The sequence below is a fragment of the Jaculus jaculus genome, chromosome 5 (assembly GCF_020740685.1).
Source record: "Jaculus jaculus isolate mJacJac1 chromosome 5, mJacJac1.mat.Y.cur, whole genome shotgun sequence".
NCBI classification, from domain to species: domain Eukaryota; kingdom Metazoa; phylum Chordata; class Mammalia; order Rodentia; family Dipodidae; genus Jaculus; species Jaculus jaculus.
The window spans coordinates 7683036-7705133 of NC_059106.1; the positions used below are offsets into that span (position 1 = coordinate 7683036).

At 48.3% G+C, this 22098-nt stretch overlaps 1 protein-coding gene and 1 pseudogene across 1 annotated transcript in view; one reads left to right on the forward strand and one right to left on the reverse strand.

The window, feature by feature from the left end:
- Window positions 1–21793, reverse strand: part of Arhgef4 (Rho guanine nucleotide exchange factor 4) — a 147514-nt gene extending 125721 nt beyond the window's left edge. The window contains exon 1 of the mRNA XM_045151065.1: window positions 21703–21793. Within this exon, the coding sequence (XP_045007000.1) occupies window positions 21703–21741 (39 nt within the window). The 5' untranslated portion in view covers window positions 21742–21793. The remainder of the gene's footprint in view (window positions 1–21702) is intronic.
- LOC123460887 lies at window positions 1303–1577 on the forward strand (annotated as a pseudogene).
- Window positions 21794–22098: the final 305 nt, after the last annotated feature.

Consider the following 22098-nt stretch of genomic DNA (forward strand, 5'->3'; position numbering starts at 1 on the left):
GTGAATCTCAAAGTCAGAGACAAGGCCTCTGTCTGGCTGCATTAGCAGGTGTGAGAAAGCAGCCTGCCTGCCTTCCTTCTTTCCTCCCCCCTCCCTCCCTTCCTCCCTCCCTCCCTCCCTCCCTCCCTCCCCCCTTCCTTCCTTCTTCTTTCTCCCCACACCCTTTGGTTGGATCTCAAGTAGCCCAAGCTGACTTTGAACATGCAGTATAGCCAAGGATGACCTTGAACTTTTGATCCTCCTGCCTCTGCTTCCTAAATGCTGGGATTAGAGGCATGAACCACCAAACCCAATCTATGCAGTGTTGAAGATGGAGCCAGGACTCTACCAACCGCATCCCCGGCTCTGAGTAAACGATTGTTCATTCCTAGTCAGCAGGCCTTCCCGGGATCTGCAGGGATGGGGCTCACTTTCCTACGTCACTGGAATGAGGTAGTTCTGAAGTAAGAGCTCACTGGGCCTAAAAGATGCTACAGTTACCTCAAAAGAGAAAAAAACAATATGTGACACCTGAACAAACAAGTGTCAGGTAACTTGGAGAAATGCCACAAAGTTAAATAGATTTTTTTTTTCCCTCTCACAGACTTATTGAAGCCTTTATACATTAAAAGACTTTTTCAAGCTCTGAATGTCAAACAGCTTAGAAAGGTCCCCTATGCAGACCTGGGTGGAACCAGGAAAGCCGGACAGACGTCATGAAACAGTTTTTCGTGAGTGCAGTGAGGTGACTGGGGAGCAGCCCAGCAACAACCCACGGCTACAGGCATGTTTTGGGGGGCCCTGTGCTCCGTGTCCAGTGCCTGTGGAGCCCAGTGACTCACCTACGGCAGAAGCTGACAGCAGTTATGTCTCAGAGAGCCGAAGGCTGACGAACAGCACGTTAGACTTTCGGCAGGTTAGCTGTACCTAAGTTACTCCTTCCTCCTCCCGGGGGACCTCAGGATCTAGTTTCTATCTGGGCTCTAGCCCTGAAAGTCAAGGACTTTGGGGAGGTTGTTTAATTTTCACACCTTGACTCACCTCAGTGTAATACTATGTGCAGTGATGGGCACAGAAATTAAGGGCCAAACGCGATGCTGCCCAGGCAGAGCCGGGCACGGCGGTGCACACCTGTAAGCCGGCACTGAGGGGATGAGGCAGAAGGGTCAAGAGTCTGAGGCCAGCTTTGGATACATAATGAGTCTGAGGCCAGCTTTGGATACATAATGAGTCTGAGGCCAGCTTGGGCTGCATAATATCTCAGTAAAATAAAATTCTCTATGAAAAGAAAGAAAGCTCTTTGGTCTAGGCAGCAGAAGCAAGATGGCGAAGGGCACGTTGTCGTTTGGAAAGCATCACAGTAAGTGGCACACCCTGGGCCGCCGCTGTGGCTCTAAGGCCTTCCACCTTCCACGTGGCTACCCTTCCAAGCGCAAGAGAAAATACAACTGGAGTGCCAAGGCTAAGAGGCAAAACACCACCGGAACCGGGCGAATGAGGCACCTAAAACTTGTCTTTCGGCGATTCAGACATGGAGTCCGTGAAGGAACAACACCTAAACCCAAGTGGCAGCTGGTGCAGCATCCAGCTCATCTTGAGAATGTCGGTGTCAATTGTTATAAATGTTCTGGTTTCAAAAACTATGACTGGAGAGCTTTCAACTACTAGGAATTCCATCACAGGTTTGCCAGGTATGGTGCACCCCTGTAAAATCCCAGCACTTGGGGGGGGATCAAGAGTTCCAGGCCATCCTCAGCTACACAGAGACTTTAAGGCCAGCCCAAGTTACATGAGACTGTCCCAAAACACCAAAAAATAGTGTCCTTCCTGTGGGGAAAAAAATAGAAAGAAAGAAAGAAACAGACAGACAGGGCTGGAGTGACAGCTCAGTTGGGCCCGCTGGGTATAATGGCATGCGATTACAACCCCATTACCAGGAAAGCAGGGTCAAGAGGATCCAAGGGGAGGGGCTACATGGTTAGTCTTCTTACCTTACTTGTTAAGCCAAAGAAACACATGACCATCCTTCCGTCTGAAAGGCACACTCGTCCTGTGTATCCAGTCCTTCCAGAGATCCCACCCCACTCCTAGGGGCCAAGACCCAGCTCGTGCAAGAGGAAGAAGATTGGTTTACCTCCTCTGAGCTGGAGAAGACACGCCAAGAGTCGGAAAAATGCCCATGCCCATGCCAATGGTCTGAGGGGTTCCACCTTGCCAGGAGTATCTTTATACAAAGTCCCACAGAGATAACAGAGAGAGTGAGGGTTCTTTTCAAAGCCTGGAGACTTTCACATGCTCCCAAATTCCTCTCTGGTTGAACGTGCCTAGTAAGGCAAATAACAGAATTTCTCAGCCGCTGCCAGGCAACCTGATGGCCAAGTGGGTCTATCCTGCCAGATTAGGTTCCGGGGGGGTAGGGGCTCGGTTCCTCTGTGCACACACACTGAGGCATCCAAGAAGTGGTGCCACCCCCAACCAGAGCCTCTGGTCTCCGAGGTTAGCGAGCAAATACACACACAAAACATCCCATTCCCTTTTTCTCCAGGGTCTGAGTCAGTAAGACGTGATCATCCCCCAGCTGGAGAAGGGCGGTGAATACAAATGTAACAGCTCCCGGCTCCAGTGCGGCTGGGCTGTGACGTCCCTCCTCTCACAGGGGCTTGCTGGCCACCCACCTTGCCTGTTCTCACGTGGCTCAGCTCTACAGGCACTTCCTAACTCTGCACACTGAGAAGGACGCTGAGTTAGTCCATTGAACAGCAAAACCACCACCCCAAACCCGTCCCCAGAATAGCTGCCTACCAGGACACCCTGCTTGTGCGTGTTACTTTTCTCACCACTGAGAAAAAAAACACCTGGCAAGAAGCAACATAGGGGAGGAAGGGGTTTGTTTAGGCTCACGATCCAAGGGGACACAGTCCATGTGGGAGGGCATGGAGGCAGGAGCATGACAAGCAGCTGGCCACATGGCATCCACAGTCAGGAAGCAGAGCTAATGAAGCTTGTTCAGACTGAGACTCCAGTCCACAGCTAAGGTGGGTCTTCTCTGCTCAATTACCCCGGACTAGAAAATCCCTCATAGATAGCTAAAGAGCATGTGTCCTAGGTGATTCTAGATCCAATCACGTTGGCAAGCAAGAGTAACCATCAGTGTGCTTATCTTGGGATGGCTCCCCATTTGCTCAAGTCAGGCACTATGCACCCATTCAGTGGAGGCAGAACCCCAGGGCCTCCTTTTCACCCACGTGCTACCTGGGTGCAGGTCCTGTGGGTTACACCTGCTGGGACCTGCAGGTAACCCCCACTCTATCCTCACTGCCACCCCCTTCTCTCTCACTCCTCCGTAGCATTTTCCCAGCTTCCAAACCACCTGCAGCCCCAGCCGTAGTCCCCAGCTCTGCCATCATTCTCTCCATCACCCCCCCCCAGCATTTCCCACAGCTTCCAAACCACATGCAGCCCCCAAGTTGTACCCCTCAGCTTGCCTTGTTGCAGACACAGGTCCTCCTACGCCTCAGATTTGACTGTTCTCTCACCTCCTCTGATTCACACCACCAGAATGCCTGCTTGTCCATGCTCTGTGACCCAGAACCACTGTTCCTTTCATGGCAAAAGAGACTTTGTGCCTAAGAATCCTGAGTTGGGGCTGGAGAGATGGCTCAGAGGTTAAGGCACTTGCCTGCAAAGCCCAAAGACCCTGGTTGCATTCCAGACACACAAAGCAGTGCATGCATTCGTTCACAGCAGCTGGAAGCTCTGGAGTGCCCATTCTCTCTGCCTCTCTTCTCCCTATCTGCTTGTAAATAAAGAAGAAATGAATGAATGAATCCAGAGTTGGGAGACTAGCCTGGATAATCCCAAGGACGCCTAAGAAACAGAGGAAAGAGTCAAAGTGCGAAGAGATAATAGGATGCAGACACAAAGATTGAAGACACAAAGGCAGCCATAAGCCAGACCATCCGTGCAGTACGGAGCTTTCCTCAGAGCCTTCAGAAAGAACCAGAGAGAAGTTCAGCTCAGATCCTCACTCTTGGGCCAGGCGGCTTTCTCTCTCTCAAATCTGCTTGAAGCTATATAAAGTGAGGCCTGGTTCGAGGACACGGGATTCAGGGTGCGTGTCTCTGAAGGGTACATCTTGTCCTGGCCCCTCCTTGTCTTCACGTTGCTTCCTGATGGTTGTGAGCTGAACAGCGCTGCTCCATCGTGCCAGCCTCTGTCGTGAGGTACTGGAGACAGAAACGAAAAGAAAGCCTGCCTCCATCTAAGCTGTTCTATCAGGAATTTGGTCACAGCTATGGAAAACTCACACACCTTGCAAGAAAACACTCAACAAGGGAAGGGAGGGGAAAAAGGGAGGAGAGGAAGGGAGAAGAGGGAAGGAGAAGAAAATAAAAGGAAAAGGAAGAAAAGGAGGAAGAGAAAAAAACACCTCAATGGGGCCAAGTGACATATGCCTATAATCCCAGCTATTCAAAATGATGAGACAGAAAGTGTTCAAGTTTAAGGTTAGCCTGCGCTACACAGTGAGTTCAAGGCCAGCCTGGGCAACTTAGTGAAACCTTGACTCAAAACAATTTAAAATTTAAAAAGAGAGCTGGAAATTTCCATGCAGTGGTAGCGTGCTTAGCTGGCAGGTATGAGACCCTAGGTTCAACCCCCAGTAGAGAAAAGAAACACTAGAACCTCTGAGGTTCTAGTTCCAGGTAAACCACGCATCCCAGCTTGCCTCTCCACTGACTGCAGCTACGCAGCTGAGGCAGTGCACAGCTCTCCAGGACCCCTCAGAGTAAGTAGTAACACACGGAGAGGGGCCAAGACTTTAAGGAACTTAAAATACGACTGAGGTGAGTTTCTCATCTATGCAATCTCGGGATCTGGAAGTGGTGACCAGGCACAGGAAGTGCCTGGGCAGGGAGGGGGCCTATCCAGGGCTGGCTGAAGCAAGGGGCAAAGGGCCTTGTCAGACACAGAGAGCTGAGATGATTCTGTTTGTCTTTTCTGCAATCTCTTGTGTTCCAGTGGAAGTCACAACTGAAATCAGAAAATATTTTGGACCAAATGGAAATGAAAATACAATACATAAATTCCTGAAGATATCATGGACATGAATAGCACAATGAAGACACATTATTAGTAGCTCTACGCCCTCCAATTTAGTGACAAGAGGGCTGGAGAAATGGGTTAGCAGTTAAGGTGCTTGCCTGCAAAGCTTCACTTTCTCTCCAGGTCCCATGTAAGCCATATGCACAAAGGTGATACATGTACAAGGTTGCACATGTGCACTAGGTGGTGCAAGCATCTGGAGTTTGATTGCAGTGGCTGAGGCCCTGGCTCACCAATTCTCTCTCATACTTGCTCTTACTCTAAATGCATTTTTAATATTAGAAAATTTAATAACATGATGGATGAATTCCTTAAAAGACACAAAGATGATGTGTCTGTCCAACACCCACACAGAGTAAAACTGTCATATGAAAGGGCCTATAGCGATGGGATAAAATGAATGCATGAATAAGAACACTCCATACAGAAAGCACCAGACCCAGAGAGCTTTACCAGTGAGTTCTACCAAATGTTTAAGGAATGAATCAGATCATTTCTCTAGAATTTCTTCGGAAACACAGAAGTAGAGAAAACACTTTCTAATTGATCCCATAAGGCCAGCATTACAAATGAGAAAGGATATTATCAGGAAGAAAAGCTACAATCAGCATCATTCATGCAAAATAGATGAAAAATCCTTGATACAATATTAACAGGTCAAATCCACTGATAAGTGAAGAGAATCGTACACCATGACCAGTGGGGTTCATCCCAGGCATGCAAGGATGGCTCACCGCTCAACAATCAACTAATGGAATCCACCATATCCACAGGCTAGAGAAGAAATATCATCACACAAATGGATCAAGACAGCATTTGACAAAATCCAACATCACTTCATAGTAAAGACTACCAGCAAACTGAGAACAGAGAGAAACTTCCTCACCTTGATAAAGGACATTTACATGGGCTGGAGAAATGACTTAGTAGTTAAGACACTTGCCAGCAAAGCCTAAGCGCCCAGGTTCAATTACCCAGTATCCACATGAGCCAGATGCACAAGGTGGTGCATGTGATTAGAGTTTGTTTGCAGTGGCTAGAGTCCCTGGTGTACCATTCTTTCCCTCTCCCTTTCTCTTTCTCTCTCTCAAATAAATCAATAAAAATAAAAATATTTAAAGACCATTTGTGGGCTCGAGAGATGGCTTAGAAGTTAAGGTGCTTGCCTGGGAACCCTAAGGACCCATGCTCCACTCTTCAGGTCCCACATAAGTCAGACGCAAAAGGTGATGCCAGCATGTAAGGTCACACATGTGCACAAGGTGGTGCACACATCCAGAGTTCAATTTCAGTGGCTGGAGGCCCTATGCCAGTATTCATTCATTCTCTTTCTTCCTCCCTCCTCAAAAAAAAAAAAAAAAAAAATTAAAGACCATTTACATAAAACCCACAGATAACATCAACTTTATAGTGAGAAACTACAAACTTTCACATCTGGGCACAAATCAAGGATGTCCACTCACATTGATACTCAGTATCTTATGGGACATGCTAGCCAATGCAATAAGACAAAAAAAGGAAGAAAATCCACAGAAATTGAAATATTATAAAAATGAAACTTTATTCACAGATGTCACAATCGTTTGTGTGAAAATTCCAAGAGGCTGTAGAAAAAAAACTCCTAGAACTAACAAGTTAATTCAGCAAGGTAATGAGATACACAAAAGTCAAAACAATTTTGTATCCACCAGCAACAAACAATTGGAAATGAAAAAAAAAAACAGTAGTATTTACAAAGGCTCTAAAAATGTAATATTTGAGGATAAATGTTAAAGACATACAAGATATTAATGCTGAAAAACACATCACTGATAAAAAAAAAAAATCAGAGAAGGAGCCAGGCGTGGTGGCACAAGCCTTTAATCCCAGCACTTGGGAGGCAGAGGTAGGAGGATCGCCTTGAGTTCAAGGCCACCCTGAGACTACATAGTGAATTCCAGGTCAGCCTGAGCTACAGTGAAACCCTACCTTGGAAAAAAAAAAAATCAAGGAAGCCCAAACAAATAGAGAGACATATCATGTCTATGGATTGAAAGACTCAACAAGATGTTAAATCTTTCCAACCAAAATCTTAGCAGAATTGATTAAAGAGGTATGGTCAGGTAGATTCTAAAATTTTTGTTTACCACTAAAATGATATGGAATGACAGAGGAGGGAATCCTACCACTTTATTTCAAGCCTTATCATAAAGCAACAGTAAACAGGAAAATGTTCATCACTGAAGGGAAAGTGTGTTAACTATTACAATAACAAAATACCCAATATAATAAACTTAAAATGAAAAAAAGTTTGTTTTAGCTCATAGTTTTTTTTTATTATTAGTTTTCTATTCTGCAAGTACAGGCAGTTTGGTGCCATTATTGGACTCATCCGTGACCTACCCCCTCCCCATTGGCCCCTCCTTGTTGAGGTATATAGGTCGTGCATTGTGGGGTTAGCCCACAGTTATTGGTATGATAAATGTCTCTGTATATCATGACCCAACATGTGGCTCTGACATTCTTTCCGCCCCCTCTTCCGCAACATTTCCCTGTTAGCTCATAGTTTTTGAGGCCTCAGTCCCTGATCAGTTGACACCCTTGATTTGGGACAGTTAGTTAGAGAGGTAGTACCTAATGACAACACATGTGATGGAGGAAACCGATCATCTAGGACAGCCAAAAAAGAAAAGATACACAAGTAAGAGGTCACTTTTCAATATCCCCTTCACAGTATGCCTGATACTAGCTTCCACTTGTCCTGCAGGCAAGAGGCCAAGCTTTCAACATAAACGCCTTGGGAGGACACTTGCCCAAATTATAGCAGATGAATGAGTCCACAGACCAAGAATCTAGAAGTGGATACAGACAAAACTGACTAATTAAAGTTTGCCAAAGGGGTTGGAGAGATAGCTTAGTGGTTAAGGCACTTGTTGGCAAAGCCAAAGGACCCAGGTTTGATTCTCCAGTACACACATAAAGTCAGGTGCACAAGGTGGTACATGCATCTGGAGTTTGTTTACAGTTGCTAGAGGCCCTGATGTGCCCATTTTCTCTTTTTCTATCTGCCTCTTTCTTCTCTCTCATAAATAAATACTTCTCCCCACTTTACCTCCCAGCCTTCCCCTTTCCACACTCCTTTGTAAAATCTGAATAAAATGTGATATTTTAAAAATAAAAAAGAAAGTTTGCCAAAGGTGAAAGTACTTAATGAAATGTCTTTATGTTTTTGACCATTTCATACAAGTGTCTAACGAACTCTGATTATATTCACTGCCTCCCCATTATATTCTCTTTTTTAATTTTTATTATTACTTTTTAGAAAGATAGAGAGAGAATTGACACTCCAGGGCCTCAGCCACTGCAATCCAACTCCAAACGCTTGTGCCACCTAGTGTGTATGTGCGACCTTGTGCTTGCATCAGGTTGGCTTACGTGGGATCTAGAAAGAGATTGAACATGGTTCCTTAGGCTTCACAGGCAAGCACCTTAATTGCTAAGCCATCTCTCCAGCCCTTTTTCATTTTTTTAATTTATTCATTTTGGGGGTGGGAATTAATGAGTGTGCCAAGGCCTCCAGCAGCTGCAAACAAACTCCAGACGCATGTGCCATCTTATGCATGTGGCTTAAGTGGGTCCTGGGGAATCGAACATAGGCACTTTGGCTTTGCAGGCAAATGCCTTAACCACTAAGCCATCCCTCCAGACCCCCATTACCATCTTTTATCTCTTCCCACACTTGCCAGAGCAAGTGTTTTCAATGAATGTGTTGAAATTATCAAACATCCATATGCAAATAAGGCAAGACAAAACCCTACCACTTACAAACAAAAGGGGCCTTTACACGTAAATTCCCATGTTATATAAAAATTAACTCAATGTAAGGCAAGAGACACACATAAAAGGAATAGAAATTGGAAAGGAAGAGATCAAGTTATCATTATTTGCAGATGACATGATTCTATACATAAAGGACCCTAAAGACTCTACTAGCAAACTGTTAGAGCTGATCAAAACCTACAGCCATGTAGCAGGATACAAAATAAATACACAGAAATCAGTAGCCTTCATACATGCTAACAACAAACACACAGAGGATGAAATCTGAGAATCACTCCCATTCACAATTGCATCAAAAAATAAATAAATAAATAAAGTACCTTGGAATAAACCTAACCAAGGAAGTAAGGAATCTCTACAATGAGAACTTTAAAACACTCAAGCGAGAAATTGCAGAAGACACTAGAAAGTGAAGAAACATCCCTTGTTCCTGGATTGGAAGAATCAATATTGTGAAAATGGCAATTTTATCTAAAGCAATCTACACATTTAATACAATCCCTATCAAAATTCCAAAGGCATTCTTCATGGAAATAGAAAAAACAATCCAAAAATTCATTCAGAATCACAAAAAACCTCGAATATCTAAAACAATACTGAACAACAAAAATAAGGCTGGTTGTATCGCCATACCTGATTTTAACCTATACTACAGAGCCATAGTAACAAAAACAGTGTGGTACTGGCACAAAAACAGACATGTAGATCAGTGGAACAGAATAGAGGACCCAGATGTAAGTCCAGGTAGCTATAGCCACCTGATATTCAATAAAAATGCCCAAAATACTCATTGGAGAAAAGACAGCCTCTTCAGCAAATGGTGTTGGGAAAACTGGATATATATCTGCAGAAGGATGAAAATAGATTCTTCTCTCTCACCATGCACAAGAATTAAGTTCAAATGGATTAAAGACCTTAACATCAGACCTGAAACTCTGACACTGCTAGAGGAAAAAGTAGGGGAAACCCTTCAACATATTGGTCTTGGCAAAGACTTTCTGAATACAACCCCAATTTGCTAAGGCAATAAAACCACAGATTAATCACTGGGACCTCATGAAATTACAAAGATTTTGCACTGCAAAGGACACAGTGAAAAAAGCAAAGAGGCAACCTACAGAATGAGAAAAAAAAATCTGCGCCAGCTATATATTTGATAAAGGATTAATATCTAAGATATACAAAGAACTCAAAAAGTTAAATAATAAGGAATCAAAGAAGCCAATCAAAAAATGGGCTATGGAGCTAAATAGAGCATTCTCAAAGGAAGAAATATGAATGGATATAAGCATCTAAAAAAATGTTCTACGTCACTAGTCATCAGGGAAATGCAGATTAAAACCACATTGAGATTCCATCTCACTCCTGTCAGATTGGCCACCATCATGAAAACAAATGATCATAAATGTTGGCAGGGATGTGGAAAAAAAGGAACCCTTCTACACTGCTGGTGGGAATGCAATCTGGTCCAGCCATTGTGGAAAACAGTGTGGAGGTTCCTCAAACAGCTAAAGATTGATCTTCCATATGACCCAGCTATAGCACTCCTAGGCATATATCCTAAGGACTCATCTCATTTCCTTAGAAGTACGTGCTCAACTATGTTTATTGCTGCTCAATTTATAATAGCTGGGAAATGGAACCAGCCTAGATGTCCCTCAGCTGATGAGTGGATAATGAAGATGTGGCACATTTATACAATGGAGTTCTATTCAGCGGTAAAGAAAAATGAAGTTATGAAATTTGCAGAAAAATGGATGGACCTGGAAAGGATTATACTAAGTGAGGTAACCCAGGCCCAGAAAGCCAAGCGCCACATGTTCTCTCTCATATGTGGATCCTAGCTACAGATGATTGGGCTTCTGCGTGAGAAGGAAAATACTTAGTAGCAGAGGCCAGTAAGTTAAAAAGGAGATATAAAGGGAAGAGAAAGGAAGGGAGGAGGGTACTTAATAGGTTGATATTATATATGTGTAAGTACAATGATTGAGATGGGGAGGTAATATGATGAGGAATGGAATTTCAAAGGGGAAAGTGTCGGGAGGGGGGGAGGGAATTACCATGGGATTTTTTTATAATCATGGAAAATGTTAATAAAAATTTAAAAATTAATTTAAAAAATAAAAACCAACCAACAAATAAACAAAAAAAAAGTTAACTCAATGTGTACCACAGATTTAAATTTAAAATTTGAACCACAAAACATTAGGAAAATAGAAGGAAAGAAGTTTTCATGGGGGCTAGAGCCATGTCTCAGTCCACAGCATGCCAAGTTAGTGTTAGCCCTTGTTTATCAAGTGCCCCTCCCTATGTGAGTCCTTGCTGAGGTAGTCTGCGAGACTGGGCACCTCTAATTGCTGGGAGTGCATTCTTGGTATTAAATGGCAATCTCTTTCCTGTTAATAATGCACTTACCACCAATAATAAAGTTCTTATTGCCAGAGCTTACCGAGGCTCGTAAGTCTGACCTCATGTAACTTAGCCCTGCTGTGTTTGAATGCCACCCCAAAAGCACGTGTTGAGAACTTAACTCCCAGTGCAGGAGTGTTAGGAGAGGGTCATGATGACAACTCATGGATGGATGGGTGCTGATTATAAAGAGGCCTGAGGGCTGGAGGGACGGCTTAGCAGTTAAGGCATTTGCCTGCAAAGCCAAAGGACCCAGGTTCGATTCCCCAAGACCCATGTAAGCCAGATGCACAAGGTGGCACATGAGTCTGGAGTTCATTTGCAGTGGCTGGTGGCCCTGGGGCGCCCATTCTCTGTCAAATAAATAAATAAAAATAAAATAACGAGGCCTGAGGTCTGTCTCTCTCGTCTTCTCTCTGCCTCTTACCGTATATGGTGTAACAGGAAGGCACGGAGCAGGCACAGTCCTGCGTTCTTGGACTTCCCGCCCACAAACGCCTGCTCACTGTTGACTGCGTGGTCCTGGTGCTCAGCAAGCAGGCTGAGTCATTCCCTATGAGCTGGACGGGAGTGCTCCCGCTCCCTCCTACCACTGATTTAAGAGCTATGATTGATTGAGCTATAATGCAGATACCTTACAATTCACCCATTGCCAGCCATCAAACGATTCAAATAAATTCACAAGGTTGTCCAGCCTTCCCCAGTCTACATGTGAAACACTGCTGTCCTCCACCAAAGAAACTCCATACTTCTCAGCATCCTATGACCCCCTCAACACTTAACCTCAGTTCCAGGCATCTGCAGGATTATCTCTACATTTACCTGTTCTGGATATTTCTATAAAAGGAATCAAATGCATGGCTGCTGGCTCCTGCCCACGAGGCGTAGTTAATTTGAGGTACGTCTAGGTGGATGCCGGTGTGGGTAACTCAGTCTTTGTTGCTGTGTGGATACACCACCATTAGCTCATCCTCTCAAATGTTCAAAGACATTCATGTTGTTCACAGTTTGGCACTGTTGTTAACAACAGTAAGACTCACATGTTGGCACATGCCTTCAGTCTCAGCACTTGGAAGGCTGAGGTAGAAAGATCGCTGGGTTTGGAGCTACAGAATGAGTTCCAGACCTACCTGGACTAGAGCGAGACCCTGTCTGGAGAAAATCCAAACAGTAATGAAAATAGCATTAACAGTAACGACTGGCTGAACCCCTGGGCTCAGGTGAGTGCTCTAGGGCACAGTGCAGGGTGTTTAAGACTCAGCCCAGCCTGAGGGAGGTTGCTGACCTCCAAGGGTAGAGGCAGAGGACAGTCACCCGCCCCGCACCTGCCCCAGAGGCCTGTGCAGCCCCGCCTTGAAGGTCAAGTGCACACAAACGAAAAAGTATTTCTCTAAATGTTCCTCTCCTCCCCTCTCCTCATGGTTTTTAAATAATAAAATCAATGATGCAAAAGTAAACAAAAGCTTTTCTATAGATTCTGAAGTAATGAAAGGAACACCCAGCAATCAGTCCCACTATTAAAATTTTTTTTTTTTTTGAGGCAGGGTTTCCTTATGTGACTCTGGCTACCCTTAAACTCATGATCCTCCTGCCTCAGCCTCCCAAGTGCTGGGATTACAGGGGTATACCGACCATGCCCAGCCTAACTGGCTAACTTTTGGATCAGTACATTCATTAATTATTAAAGAATATTAGAGACACAGTATGTAAGTATTAGAGAAGCAGTTTCCAGCCTGGGCGGGATTTTGCTGAGCGCTGAGGGACCCGAAACAGCCTGCTTTGGTATGGCTGTCTCCGCCACAGCATCTATGAGAGTAAGCAGGCAGAGCTGGGGCTTGGGAAAATAGAGACCAAAGAGAGCAGGTCATAGAGTCCTCTGCAAACGGTCAAAAGAAATAGTAGGGGCTGGAGAAATGGCTTAGCGGTTAAGCACTTGCCTATAAAGCCTAAGGACCCCGGTTTGAAGCTCAATTGCCCAGGACCCACGTTAGCCAGATGCACAAGGGGTCACACGCGTCTGGAGTTTGTTTGCAGTGGCTGGAGGCCCTAATGTACCCATTCTCTCTCTCTCTCTCTTTCTCTCTCTCTCTCTGTCTGCCTCTTTCTCTCTTCGTTGCTCTCAAATAAAAAAAAATAAACGAAAAAATTTTAAAATAGTGCAAAAAATATCAATATGTCATATATCAGAAATATCAGTAAGGGGTGGACTTCCGGTTAAGATGGCGGCGTAGGTACCACGCCAAAGCAGCCTGGGGGAAAAAACGACCAAAAAACCTCAGCAAAATACACACTTTTACTAAAAAGTGAGGTGTATAGGAAATTGAAGTGGCAGCGGAGAAGTAGAAGAGTTCCTGAGCATCCAGAGCCTGCACAGGCGGGAAAAGCGGCCCCGGCAGCTCCGCCAACCACGGCGGCAGCAGGATGCACCAGAAAGCCGCCAGGCTCGGCTCCAGCTGCAGGAAAAGCCAGCTGCGGGCGCTTCCCTCACACCGCGCTCTCTGCAACTCGGGAAACGTGAGGGGAGAGCGGCAGCGAGCAGCGGAGGAGCAGACCGCGAGGTAGAAGCACACGTGGAGCAGCGAGAGAACCGGAGCAGCTGCGGCTCCCTCCCCTCCCCCAGCGCCTGAGCCCAGCTCCGGCGAACAGAGCAGCGGCCCGGGACCCGGCCACGCCAACTTGAGCCGACAGCGGGACCCAAGCAGGAGCAGAGTTCGGCAGCAACATCAGCAGCTCCGGAACCGGTACCAGCGGCCCCAGCAGCAGCAGACCCAGGAGCGGCAACAACAGCAGACCCAGCAGCAGCAGCTTCAGCAACAGCAGTGGCTCCAGAAGTGGCAGCTACAGCAGTAGCAGCAGCAGAGGCAGCAGCAGCAGTGGGCCCAGCAGCAGCAGCTTTAGCTGCTGACAGACCCAGCAGAGGCAGCTTTAGCAGCAGCAGTTCCAGCAGTGGGGGTGCTGATCTGCAGGGCCACAGTTGCCAGGCTTGGTTTGCCCCACAGGAAAAGCCAGTGCCCAGCTCCAGAAATCAGAACAGCAGCCCAACGACCCAGGCAGCAACTTGACTGAGACCAAACTCATCCAAGGTAACTGGGTTTGCACCAGGGAAGGGTCTCACTTGGTCACAAGCTGACTGAGATGCCTCAACAGACCAGAAATCTTAACCTCTTTGTTGACAGAGGATCTGGTCGTTATAATAACTACTCTGGCATACATACTTGGGGTTGTTTTTGACTGAATGGGTACAGTGTTTAGTTAACTTTTAGAATCTACCTGTGTTTTATTCCACTCAGCCTACTTGAATACTCCCATAGCAGGGAAACTCAACCCCTAGAAGCACCTTTGTAGATACTCTCAGAGTCTTAAGAGCCACATCTAACACCTTAAGCTCCTACCCTGAAAATATACAACATCAAATCAATTGATACAGCTAAGAATACCCAGCTAGCTAGAAAATCCAAGCATTAACTTAATCCAAGATGCAAAAATATATACATTATAACACAAGAAACACTAAAAAGCAAGACGATATAAATAAACCTAAAAGTATTAATGCATCAGAAATGACCTCCAGTGAGAACGAGTTAGAGGAAAGAATGATTGTAAATATGTTCAAAGAAGTCAGAGAACAAATCAAAGGAGTCAAAGAGGAACTTAAAGAGGAAATCAAAGGAATCAAAGAAGATGCAGGACACCAATTTCATGAAATAAAGAAGGCAATACAAGACATAAATAAGGAAATAGAAATAATAAAGAAATATCAGTAAGGTATGGCATCAAAATACAAGAGACTACTTGGAAAGAAGGGAATTAATGGAGGGAGGGAGTGAAAAGGAATGGAGGTAGATAATTATGATCATGGTATATTGTCTAGATGTATGGAAGTTGTGAATAAAAAGTATAAAAAATATCAGTAAGGGGCTGGAGAAATGGCTTATTAATTAAAGCGCTTGCCTGCCAAGGTTCAATTCCACAGGACCCACATAAGCCAGATGCACAAGGTGGCACATGCATCTGGAGTTCGTTTGTAGTGGCTAAAGGCCCTGGTGTGTTCCCGCCCGCCCGCCCTCCCTCTCTCTCTCTCTCTCTCTCTCTCTCCCCCTATCTTTATCTCTATGTGTCTGTGTCTCTAATAAACAAATAAATAATTTTTAATTATTTATTTATTTATTTGAGAGCGACAGACACAGAGAGAAAGACAGATTGAGGGAGAAAGAGAGAGAATGGGCGCACCAGGGCTTCCAGCCTCTGCAAACGAACTCCAGACACATGTGCCCCCTTGTGCATCTGGCTAACGTGGGACCTGGGGAACCGAGCCTTGAACCGGGGTCCTTAGGCTTCACAGGCAAGCACTTAACCACTAAGCCATCTCTCCAGCCCAATAAAAATATTTTTAAAGTTAAATGGCACCTGAGGAGCAACTACAGAGGCTGTCCTCTGACCTCCACATGCACACCTACACACACTTGACATGTACATAGGCATACACACACGCACATGCACACACATTGGGCACACACATGTGCACACACACACACACACAAAACTGTGGCTTCTCACAACATGCGTGGTCAGCCCCTAAACAAATCACCGACTACGGCCAAGTGCCTGCTGAGGGCTTTGAGGGGAAAATGGATCTTGCTACAAAGCCAAAGGAAGGCACAAAGAATTCCCGAGCTGCGAGTCAGCTTGTCAGCTTGTTATTTCTACTGCCCTGTCTGGCTGAGAACACCCCTGAATTAGTGCAGGGCTCCCTATGACTTGTAGGACGTCGCTTCTCTCTTGCACCCCAGACCTGAGACTCCACCGGGCAGGGGGGACTGGTGACTCTGCAGGCAGCGGAATGGATGGTCTCCTCCCGCACTGACAGGGGAGAAGACGGACCTCTCAATGGAATCTGTCATCGAGCTCCCCGCTGGCACACTCAAGAGCCTGTTATCACAGCCCTGGAAGCCAGCCTCTCCCATCCCTGCCATGGTTTCAGCTCACATGCAAACACATGCATGCATACATTCATACATACTCACATGCATACATACATACTCACGTACAGTGAAGACATTCAGGAAACAGCCACGCCTTGGCTGTACCAACATACCCTAGCAAACTTGGGCAAACAGGAGGACATGGATCCCGAGGAAGCCAGAGCAAGCAGGCGGAATCACCACTCCAGCCAGCCGCGTGCGCTGATGGGGGAGCAGGGGCATCCTCCCACTGTGGAACACAATGCTGGCTCAACGACCAGAATGCACCCTGGCTGGGGACCTGCTATTGCACTAAAATCTTGGCTGGAGCGCGGTCCCGAGAAATGTAAGTGAAATGTCAAGTGTTCCCCGAGGTTGTATTCTGTTGGTGTGCACTGACGACCAGCTTGATGCTACCCGTCTTCCTGGAGAACTCAAGAGGCGGACAAGCCCGAGCCCAAAGCCTAAGAAATGTTTCGACAAAGAAAGGACTGGGGAGACAGCTCAGTTGGTAAAGTGTTTTGCTTGTAAGAACAAGGACCCGAGTTCACACAGGTGTCGGGGTACAAGCCTGTTATCCCAGCACTGGGGAGGTGGAAACGGGAGCCCTGGAGCTTGTTGACTGGCCAGTCTAGATTAATTGATCAGCTCCGAGGTTAATGAGAGACCTTATCTCAAAAAGAGGTGGGTGACGGTCCCGAGGACAGCACCTGAGGTTGTCCTCTGATCTCCAGCTTCAGGAGCACACACGCACCTGCACATATACACAACCCCCACACAAGCATGTGCAGGGGTGCCACACACACCGGCAAGCACACACACAAGGAGCATGCCCACGCGCTGGGAAACCTCCTCAGCCACTGGTGTCTATCATCTAGAGACGCTTGCAGGAGACCCACCCACTGGTGCGAATTCTACATGTGGGCAGGTGGTGCTGGCCTGAGGAGGTGTGAGGGACAGCACTTAGGTGTTTAAGACCACGCTAGTTCTGGAATGTTCCAGGCTAAGGCCCTCTTCAGTGGTGAGGCACTCGCAGGACCATTAGGACTAAAACTGACAGGCAAAGAAAAAGCACAGTCCTTTTAATCCCAGCACTGGGGAGGCAGAGGTAGGAGGATCGCCATGAGTTCGAGACCACCCTGAGACTATACAGTGAATTCCAGGTCAGCCTGAGCTAGAGTGAGACCCTACCTCGGAAAAAAAATAAAAGTCCTATCCGACACACCACCATTACGACAAACGTAAACCAGGACGTACACTAGATCTCACAGCAGACAGTCTAACACCTAGAATAATGTCTGGCATGCAGCAGGTGTTCGAGAAATATTTGTTGAGGGCCAGTGGGATGGCTTAGCAGTTAAGGCGCTTGCATGCAAAGCCAAAGGACCTGGGTTCGATTCCCCAAGACCCATTTAAGTCAGCTACACAAGGTGGCACATGCATCTGGAGTTTGTTTGCAGTGGCTGGAGGCCCTGGTGTGCCCATTACCCACTTCCCCTGCTCTCTGCCTCTTTCTTTCTATGTCTCTCTCTCTCTCTCCCTCTTCCTCTCTCTCTCTCAAATAAATAAATGAAAATAAAATATTCTTTCTTCTTAATTTTTTGTTCATTTTTATTTATTTACTTGAGAGCGACAGAGAGAGAAAGAGGCAGATAGAGAGAGAGAATGGGCGTTCCAGGGCCTCCAGCCACTGCAAACGAACTCCAGACGCGTGCACCCCTTTGTACATCTGGCTAACATGGGTCCTGGGGAATCGAGCCTTGAACTGGGGTCCTTAGGCTTCACAGGCAAGTGCTTAACCGCTAAGTCATCTCTCCAGCCTAAATAAAATATTCTTATAAAGATGGGCTGAAGAGATGACTTATGAGATAAGGCACTTGCCTGTGAAGCCTAAGGACCCAGGTTCGATTCTCCAGGTCCCATGTAAGCCAGATGCACATAGTAGCACATGCATCCGGAGTTCATACACAGTGGCTAGAAGCCCTGGTGCACCCATTCCCTCCCTTCCTCCCCCCCCCCGGCTGTAATGAATAAATTTAAAAAATAAAATCTTTTTTAAAAGAAATATTTGTTGAGCAACTGCCTTTATCCAAGTGCCCAGCTTTACTCCATCCGCACAAGGCTTCTCCACAGAGGGACAGGCTGTGTTACAGTCTGAACGTGGACTATCTCCCCCAGGCTCACATACCAAAGACACGCTTACCATGAACCTTGACTCGGGCACAAAGCCATTTCTTTAGTGATAACTAGATGCAAGCGTGCACATGTCTCCACAAACATGAAAGTCTACATGCCCCTGTGTGTGCATGTGTGGACATGATCATGTCAGTGTGCGTGAGCCCGTGTGCACAACTGCGTGTGTGCACAAGTGTACACGAGCATGCTGGGGTGCGTGTGTCTGCGTGTGCACATAGGTACGTGAGCATTCCAGCACGCACGTGCCTGTGTGTGCAGACGTCAGCAGAAGGGTGCTCGCCTCAGGACACAATCATAACAAACCCTCTCTGCCGGCCTCAGCTCACTGACTGCCGTCACCCAGCCAGCAGAGATCTGCCCTTTCCATTCCCGACAGCCTCCTGCGGTCTCCTGCACCGTGCTGGGAGGACCTGGCGGGGAGTGAGTAGCCAGATACTCTACATGTCTGGATGCAGATGCAGACATGGAACAAATTCAACAAAAAGTGGAATCTACCACTTCAATGACAGCTCCAGACAGACATCAGGAATGCCCCGTTGTCTAACACTTTGGCATATCCCCTTGAAAATAACGACACAGGGCCATGGCCCCTATACACGCTCACAGTGGCTTGGGCTACCTTTTTTTTTTTTTGCTTGTGTGTGTGGTGCGTGTACATGTACATGTATGTGTCCTCATGGTGCCACATACACTGGCTTGCAGTGGCCAGAGTGGAACGTGGGGCATCCCACTCCATTGCTCTTCCACTTGGTCTTGTTTGGAGTCTCTCAGATTCCAGAGTTTACAGGGCTGCACTCCCCTGGGAGACCGGGGTTACAGGCACGCGTGGCCGTGCCCAGCTGCTGTGTGTGTGACCTGGAGATTTGAACTTGGGCGGCTGGGAGCCTCCTCAGAGCCCCAGGCTTGCACACTAAGCACACCTAACCACTGGGCCATCTCTCCAGCCCAGGAACTGTTTCTGAGGCAGCGTATATGCATCCTGAGTGTGCTGCTCCTGCAGATGCCTCCGCGGGCCACTGTCTTTGAACTGTGAGAAATCCAGTGCAAGGGAAGGCTCTCTGTCTGGCCCACCTGAACCAGGAGGAGCCCTGCCCCGTGACGGTCATACCTCATGATCACAGAGCCTCATGTGCCCCCAGCACAGGCGGGAGCTGTGGGGGGTCTGCGCAATCTTAGACATCTCATATGGGCTCCGGCACGTGAGACATTGTTCATCCCGGAACTTGGTAGAGATTGGCTGTGGCTCTGCTGGCCGTCTGACTGGGGACACTGAGGTCCCTGGGATGAAGGGGGCACTCTGGGACCCAGTAGGTGATGGCCATGACACGGGGTCCTTACAAAACAGAGGCCAGGAGGCCCACTAGAGCCAGGAGCTCCCTTCACCTCTCTGGAAGCACAAGTGTGACCTGCACTGACATTGACATTGACATGCGGCTCTGCCTACACAGCAAGAAGGGGGCTGCGTGGCACCAGCCCCCGCCCGCAGGAGGTCCTCTAAGAGGCATATGCCATCCAGCCCTCGGTGTGCATGGAGTGGCCTAGGGGCACTCCCTGTCCCCGGGAACACTTTCCCAAAGGCCCAGTTCCCAGGCCCAGTCAGCAGGAAGGCGAGGTGGCTACCTGGGCGTGACCAGTACGCCCTCTCACCGCCCCTGGACACATGCTGCTTGGTCCAGGAGCTGAGGCTGCCAAGGCCATTTGAGAGTCGGCCTGGCTATCTTGTCACTGAGGTGACCTGGTACCACTAATGCAGCAGAAGAGGAAGAACCAAAGCCCCTGAGCTCACGAAAAGTCCTTGGACTTGGGCTGGGAGATGGCTCAGTGGTTAGAGTGCGTGAGGGCAAAGCCTTCTGACACTGGGCTCAGTTCCCCAGAACGCACAGAGCCAGGTGCACAAACTGGCACATGCATCTGGAGTTCACTGGCAGTGGCTGAAGGTCCTGGCACACTCATTCTCTATCTGCCCCTCCCTCCCCCTCTCTCAAATAAATAAATAAATAAATAAATAAATAAATAAATAAATAATGAAATTAAAAGGTCTTTGTTTTGTTTTGTTTTTTCTTGGTAGGGTCTCACTCTAGTCCAGGCTGACATGGAATTCACTATGTAGTCTCAGGGTGGTCTCGAACTCACAGTGATCCTCCTACCTCTGTCTCCTGAGTCCTTTAGTTTTTGTTTTTTTTTAAGACCTTTAGCTTATAAAAGAAAAACATGCAAATGTAACGTAATAAGATCTTCACCTGAAGTGGGTAGAAAGGTTTACCCGCGTCTCTCAAACGGGACAATAAAAACCAAAGTGGGTAAGGAAGAGATTGCTCCAAGATTGTGTGGTCAGGGACGGAGTCAGAAATGCAAGGGTGTCTTAGCAAGAGCGTCTTACAACAGAACCCGTGCTAGGAGGACAGCTGCCCACGCCCTGCACACCCAGTGTCGGCTCCTGGAAGGCCACCTTGCCCTGTCCCCTCCTGATGGCTGTCTACACACAGGTGTCTTGAGGACAGCTGATGGCCAGACTGCCCGCCCATGATGACCCGGTGGCAGGGCCCCAGCAGGTCCTGCCCCGGGGTCACCTGGCTTCTTAAGCTGCTCTCTCCAGAACTCTGTGGGCCCAGGAACTGTGCCCCGCCCTCGGGTCTGCCTCTCTAGAACATGACCACACGGCCAAGACAGGTTCTCCCACCACCCAGGACACAGCCTCACCCACCTCCGGACCTCCTGCCGAGGCTTTCTGGCCCCTTCACGCCAGGGTCCTGCCATCGGAGCCCATCCTCAGCCTCCCACACTGCTCGCGGGCAGGGGTGGCCCTTGGCTACCTGTAGCCAGCTATGGCCGTGCCGGTGCCCCGCCGTCCCATGTCCACCCCGCGGTCGCTGTGCGGGCAGTGGACGCTCAGGGATTCCGTTCCTGGGTTCCCGTGTCCGGGCCGCGGCTTAGCCATGGTTCCCTACGAAGGCGTCCCAGCCCAGCTTGTGCCGGTGGTACCGTCAGCCCAGGTAGCAGTAACCACAGCCAGCACTTCCTGGGGAGTCCTGGCAGGACCCAGCCGCCTTCCTGGAACGGCCACCGACCGAGAGGACGGCGACAAGTCCAGTCCGCCTCCCCGGAGGCGCCCCGGGCCCGCAGACGGCGAGGGCGCACCGCCCGGGGACGCAGCGGCTTGGGGACGCAGCTCCGCCTCCGCCCGAGCAGAGAGGTCACCCGCGGGCCCGGGGTCCCCGGCGCCGGCCACCCTTACCTTGAAGAAGCTCCGGAGGAAGTGCACGACGCCGAGCATGGTGCCGCCGGGGCGCCGAGCCCTCGGGCAGCTCCGCGGCACAGCCGAGCCCCGCGCCCCGCGCCCCGCGCCCCGCGCCCCGCGCCCCGCCCAGGGTCCGCCCCTGGCCGCCGGGCGCCGCCTCCCGCTCCCCGGCTCCGCACGTGCGAGGCCTCGGAGACGCGTCCAGTCCCCGGCGTTCTGCGGGACCTGCCCGCGCACACACAGCGCGGCTGCCGGGGCCGGGGCCGGGCAGAGCTCGAGCCCACGGGTGCCCATCCGCGATTTCCGAAAGGGCGAGCGACCCCGCACCTCACGTCCGCTGGGGACCCACACGCAAGCTGCAGTCTCCACCCCGGGGTCCCCTCGGCCTACCCG